General features: G+C 33.7%; 1 protein-coding gene across 1 annotated transcript; it reads right to left on the bottom strand.

Moving 5' to 3' along the window:
- Positions 1-3,569: 3,569 nt before the first annotated feature.
- Positions 3,570-4,474, bottom strand: LOC129922747 (nucleolar protein 58-like). The gene is made up of 2 exons (XM_056009697.1): positions 4,405-4,474; positions 3,570-4,311 (listed from the first exon to the last, which is right to left on the bottom strand). Exons 1-2 carry the CDS (start codon positions 4,472-4,474, stop codon positions 3,704-3,706), a joined length of 678 nt encoding a protein of 225 aa, XP_055865672.1. The 3' UTR covers positions 3,570-3,703.
- Between the last annotated feature and the right edge of the window lie 2,375 nt (positions 4,475-6,849).

The following is a 6,849-nucleotide window of genomic DNA, read 5'->3' on the forward strand; positions in this document are numbered from 1 at the left end:
AAGTAAGATAGTTTTTCATTGCAGCCATTCTTTAGATGAGTTTTTATTTGAAACTTCTCCCTATGAAAATATAAATATGAGCTTTCAACTAGCTATCTAGAGTGTAGTTATCAACAGAGATACAGAGTCACAGATTCCTAGCCCAAGCCAACTGAAAGTACTGCTAATAAAAGCATGTTGGCAGCAGCTAATGAAGTAAAAAAAAAACATGAACAGATAACCACATCATGTGATGGTATATGTCAGAGAAGAGGCTTTATAAGCAAAAATGGAATGGCAACTGTTCTGTCACCAACTGTTCTATGTCAATCCTCATAAAGCCAGTAAAGTTTTACATTTTGAGGTTATGTCTAACTAATAATTGTGATGTTTGTACCAAACCTAAAAAAATACTTTCATCAGAAATCTTCCTTGAAAGGGGTTTCATTGTTGGACACTATTGTAAATAGGGATGTCACTCGTTGAACAAAAGGCAGATAAAGGCCGGGGGGGGGGGTGTCCAAAACATAGAAAAATACACAAAGTAACAGTAAATAGGCAGGATAAAAGAATGCAAGTGGAAGAAAAGGCCATGGCTGATGATTCAAATCTCTGGGGGGCTATTTACTTAGTATTCATTGAAAAAAAAAAAGATTTTTTCCCTTTATATTTCATTTTTCTCCATTTTAATTTTTTTGACAAATTTCTTGACATGGATTCAAATAATTTCAAAAATTGTTTATATATCTTTATGAAAATTGGCACATATCAAGAATAGTATGTTTTGAACACACCCTACTACTTTGGCTTTAATTAAATGAAAAGTTTTAAAATTATGGTCATTTGTAAAATGTTACTTTGAGGTTTTTGCTTACAAAAAAAACCCCCATAAACAAAAAAAATATTTTCAAAGGGTAATACACTTCAGAATATAATAATTTTAGTAGGGCATGTTGATAATATATGTATAAACATATTTGCAAAGTTTCAGCTCAAAATCTTTTATAATTTTTTGAGAAGTTTGTTACTATTTATAGTAACACGCAGTGGTGACGTCATACTAAATGTCAAAATTGACATTTGACTTTTTTTTTTTACTTGTTTTATGTGTTTATCAAACTATTTGGAAACTTTCATGGCTGTAGTACCATTCTGAGACATACTTTGGTTTTAAGGTGAAACCTCCCCTTAAGTAATTTTGAGTGGCAACTGTATTTAATTGTTCTCGTTTCAAGGGAACTAGCGTTGGTTTCCCTCAATGTCGGTAGTAGTGTTGTGGGTTGTTTAGTAAACAGACGTCAGATGTAGAGTAGATCTAGGTCTAGATGAAGTATTTCTTATTTAACTCCTGGAGTTCGTTCAACCAACAACATATACCAACTTGTATAAAATACTTAAGAAAAGCGATAAATACTTAACAACTGTTTAATCCAGAAAATGAAGGGGCACAGTCTAAATGTCGACAGTTACTATAGATGATGTCTCGCCGTTAGGAGTAGAAGTAGATGTCAGTCGTTCATTCTTGTCCTCTCTAACCATTACAATCTATCCCATAATTTCTATTCAGTTAATATCCCACAATTCCTATGTCCGTCTAAAATAGTCTATTTATAGTCTCGTCAAATTCCCAATACAGTAAACCTATAACAGTAGTGTTGGCAAATGTTTTGTGTTCTTTACTAATTCTATACATTCAGTCAATCTTTTATTCTCACTTTCATCCCACTTCTAAAAGCTACATTAGTTTTTTTGTCATACTAAATTTATTTTATTGATACTGTATAATTTTGTTTTCTATTTTTTAAAGAATAATAATATGCAGTATATTGCAATTAATTAAATTCCTTTTTACACACTTGTATGTGTTCCAAATCATAAGTCTATATCCTGATAGTATATCAGGCAGATTGAGCTCTCAACTTTATACTTTTAGGGCTAATTTTTTTTTAATCAGTTTCAAATTTTATTGACATATATATATATCATTTTTATTGCCCAAGAATAAAGGAATAAAAAAAAAAGCAGCAGACAATTATTTAACATAAAAAAATTAGCTCTAATACACTTACCCCTAAAAATGAAAAATCCATCTCTCACAGAAGATTATGTCAAGTAATCCATGAATTTCACAAATTCACAATATTATTAACAGAAAAATGTGACACAGAATAAAGTATATTTATAAAACAAAGTCTCATTATTTAATGTCATTTCTTTTTTGCATTTCGGATAATTTTTAGATGAGACTACAAGTCCATGACTATAAATAAAATTCCATCCCAGTGGTGCTACATCCCATGGAGGGCTCAAGCCTGCTTCAGCATATCTCTGCTGAGCCTTTCGTCTCTCTGCCTGAACCAGAAGCTGTTGAAGATGTGGATTGTGGATTTCTTTTTCTTGTATTTTCTTGCACATCAAGTTCCTTCCCTTCATGCTCTTTTTCAATGGCTGCAATTCTGGCCGTTGATTCCTCATCACCATTTTTGAGTTTTGCTGCCACCTGTTCCTCTAATATCCACCTAAATTTCATCTCCTCTTCTTGCATTTCAAGCTTCAGTTCTTCCTATTTTGCCCTTTCTCTCCTTTCTTCCTCTTCTAATTGTGCCTTTCCTCCACTCTAGCATCTCTTTCCTCGTTCTGCCTAATGATCTTGAACACCCACTCGTCCAACTCTTCTTTCTGGTAGCCCAGACTTTTCCCTGTTTCGTTAACAGGTCACTGTATGTTCCTTCAGCCATCGTATAGGCGTCGGTTTATTCTTATAATTTATGCAAATAATCTTAATCACGGAGTTGATTAGTTTCAATATTTCTGGTCAGTGAATTAAAAGAGATCAGTCTTTACTTTGTCATATTCATTACTATTGATAAGTTCATATATGATCATGTACTTCTACACCTTGTCAGTCAAGTTATAAGCTCAAGGGGCCATGATTCCCTGGGTATCTTTTGTTGCTGTTGTCTCAAAACAGTATTAATTAATAGTCCAGATCTTCATCTTCTCCTAAACATTTTAAACTTTTATATATCTGTGGGTCTCCCTTAAGGGTAGAATCAGACATTACTTGTTGAGGACTAGCTCTCTGTGTTCTATCGAGATCTTCATGTTTGTGATGTTTTTCTTCAGTTTCTTTAGTAATGTACAGTTGTATCAGATCAAGATCTAATCTACTGTATGTTTCAGTAAATTTCCCCACATCTTTAATATTCAACTAAGCAGCTTTAGATGTAACATGGTTTTTGTTATGTTAAAGTATGACACTGAAGTAAGAGGCCGCTTTGTCTAACACCAGTTCCCTATGCCCTTGCTGACTTATATAGTCTTTTTGACTTCTCTGTGAGACTAGTAGAGTGCAGTATTAGCTTTTATAGCTACTCACGTGAATACCAAAGTTGTGCAGAATCCAATGGTCCTTAAGCCTTTCAAACTAGAATGTCTAATTAAACCAAAGATTTTCTCAAGGTCTAAGCCTGATTTGCATATAAAAACGAACAAAGTAATCAAGAATTTGAATAGTGTCAGTTTGATCGAATGATATATTCATAGACTGTGAAATTTAGTATTTACATTTATATAATGGTATTGCCCTCTAGTAATATACTTCATGCACATAGTGAAAACTTAAAATAATAGAAAGAACTTTTGTGGTACTGGGGATATAGATGCTTCTGGTTGGATTGTGGATGTTAATGTTGAAAGTGGGATAGTGGGCTCACATGAAACTTTAGAATGTAATAGATAGCTTTACTTGTTTTTTCTCAACTTGTTCTTTCTTAACTTGTTCTTTCTTATCTTGTTCTTTCTCATCTTGTTTTTTCTCAACTTGTTCTTTCTTAACTTGTTCTTTCTTAACTTGTTCTTTCTTATCTTGTTCTTTCTCATCTTGTTTTTTCTCAACTTGTTCTTTCTTATCTTGTTCTTTCTCAACTTGTTCTTTCTTATCTTGTTCTTTCTTATCTTGTTTTTTCTCAACTTGTTCTTTCTTAACTTGTTCTTTCTTATCTTGTTCTTTCTCATCTTGTTTTTTCTCAACTTGTTCTTTCTTATCTTGTTCTTTCTCAACTTGTTCTTTCTTATCTTGTTGTTTCTTATCTTGTTTTTTCTCAACTTGTTCTTTCTTAACTTGTTCTTTCTTATCTTGTTGTTTCTTATCTTGTTTTTTCTCAACTTGTTCTTTCTTAACTTGTTCTTTCTTATCTTGTTCTTTCTCAACTTGTTCTTTCTTAACTTGTTCTTTCTTAACTTGTTCTTTCTTATCTTGTTTTTTCTCAACTTGTTTTTTCTCAACTTGTTCTTTCTCAACTTGATCTTTCTCAACTTGTTCTTCCTTAACTTATTGTTTCTAAACTTGTTCTTACTTAACTTGGCTTGTAATTAAACAAATTACAGGTAGCCTGTAGTTTTTAAAGCTTTGACTTTAATTACTAATAAGGTTGACACCTCCTACAAAACTTTGTACAGCCACTGGTATCTGATGTCTCAGATTCTTGTGCATCTGTAGTACGTAGCCTTGATAACATCACAAAGTCTCCTCACATAACTTGGTCTACCTAATTGCCGACACACTAAGCAGAGACCCTTTCCAGAGCAGGAAGATTTTCCTGACAACCTCTATCAATATATAATGTTAAATAAAGTTAAAGATGCAGTTAAAATAGACAATGAGATGCAAATGTTGAAACAGTACATACTGAACGGTTGGCCAGACAAGCATCATATTGTACCAGAACTTAAACAGTATTGGTCACTTGCAGATGTACTGACCTATGAGGATGGCCTTCTAATGAAAGGGGAGAGAATAACTATCCCACTGCTGCCACCATGTTACGATAGATACTTGAATACAAACAAACTTGAAATAAGAACACTTTCAGATCATAATAAATAACTTTAATCAGCCATCTTGGCTACCAGAGTAGTGTTCCCTATGCATGGGCACAACTCTTCCCACTATAATAACAACATTCCATCAACAGGCATAATTGTTTTAAAATATCTAATGTGAAAAAATAGCTTAAAGAAATCAATATCCCTGAAAAATTGTTTGACAAAGTCTCTTGTCCTAATCTGGTCAAGTTGAAAGCTTGCTTGGGCCTCTGGCATATCATCCATTACGTCATAGTAAATATTTAGCAAGAAGGACAAATGTATAATGTAACATGTATCTTTTTGTTACTTAGTAGATATGAAATGACAAAAAAAGAAACCATTAGGGATAAATCTGAAGGTTTTGATTTAGAATAATCTAACTATGTAAGCAAAGAAAACTAACAATTTAATAAATGAGCTTAATTAAATCAGAAAGGCTTGATATTTTTCTATAACCTATCATGACATAAAAAAATTAAATTAACAAATAATTATAAAAAGCACAGAAGAATTTCAATTACACATGATGTATTGAAATGCTTTAGAACTAGACAGTCTAGGATGTAGCTTAGGTCTAAGATTTGATTGATGTAGTAAATATCTTTGCCTTTGAGTTGCATTCAGAGTGCTATTTGAAGAAATATTCTCATCTCATGCTAAGTGTCTATCAGTGTCATATCTTGAGGTGCAGAGATGTGTCTTTCAAAAGTGCCTGCAGTCTGAGTCATTGGCATCAAGGCTTTAATTAAACAAGTTTAAGTTGCTTGTAAAAATGCTGAAAGGATTCTTAAGGCATTCATTTAAATATGCTAGAACACCTTAAATGGCTGATTCCCTAAATAATAATAAATATTCTGCTTAGTGGAATCTAAGATTACAATTTGCCAAGTTATGAATTGCTTGGCAAATGTGATTCTCATAGTCCTCAGCCGTCCCACAACTCAGGTCAGCTAGTGCAATTAATTATTAGCCTTAGTGGTTAGCTGTACTGAGTTGACATGTACACCCTCTTGAAGTATTATTAGTCTTGGTGGTTAGCTGTACTGAGTTGACATGTACACCCTCTTGAAGTATTATTAGTCTTGGTGGTTATCTGCACTGAGTTGACTTGTACACCCTCTTGAAGTATTATTTGTCTTGGCGGTTAGCTGTACTGAGTTGACTTGTACACCCTCTTGAAGTATTATTTGTCTTGGTGGTTATGTGCACTGAGTTGACTTGTACACCCTCTTGAAGTATTATTAGTCTTGGTGGTTAGCAGTACTGAGTTGACTTGTACACCCTCTTGAAGTATTATTAGTCTTGGTGGTTATCTGTACTGAGTTGACTTGTACACCCTCTTGAAGTATTATTAGTCTTAGTGGTTAGCTGTACTGAGTTGACTTGTACACCCTCTTGAAGTATTATTAGTCTTAGTGGTTAGCTGTACTGAGTTGACTTGTACACCCTCTTGAAGTATTATTAGTCTTGGTGGTTATCTGTACTGAGTTGACTTGTACACCCTCTTGAAGTATTATTAGTCTTGGTGGTTATCTGTACTGAGTTGACTTGTACACCCTCTTGAAGTATTATTAGTCTTGGTGGTTATCTGCACTGAGTTGACTTGTACACCCTCTTGAAGTATTATTAGTCTTGGTGGTTATCTGCACTGAGTTGACTTGTACACCCTCTTGAAGTATTATTAGTCTTGGTGGTTATCTGCACTGAGTTGACTTGTACACCCTCTTGAAGTATTATTAGTCTTGGTGGTTATCTGCACTGAGTTGACTTGTACACCCTCTTGAAGTATTATTAGTCTTGGTGGTTATCTGTACTGAGTTGACTTGTACACCCTCTTGAAGTATTATTAGTCTTGGTTAGCAGTACTGAGTTGACTTGTACACCCTCTTGAAGTATTATTTGTCTTGGTGGTTATCTGCACTGAGTTGACTTGTACACCCTCTTGAAGTATTATTTGTCTTGGTGGTTAGCAGTACATAGTTGAAGCTAATAAAACTGTTT

This window comes from Biomphalaria glabrata, chromosome 14 (assembly GCF_947242115.1).
Source record: "Biomphalaria glabrata chromosome 14, xgBioGlab47.1, whole genome shotgun sequence".
NCBI lineage: Eukaryota > Metazoa > Mollusca > Gastropoda > Planorbidae > Biomphalaria > Biomphalaria glabrata.

Excerpts from the sequence above, each read along its gene's own strand:
- LOC129922747 (XM_056009697.1), bottom strand. The coding sequence starts at position 4,474 with ATGCACAAGAATCTGAGACATCAGATACCAGTGGCTGTACAAAGTTTT. Across the intron at positions 4,312-4,404 it reads AGGAGGTGTCAACCTTATTA|TTAAGGAAGAACAAGTTGAG; the intron begins GTAATTAAAGTC and ends AGAAACAATAAG.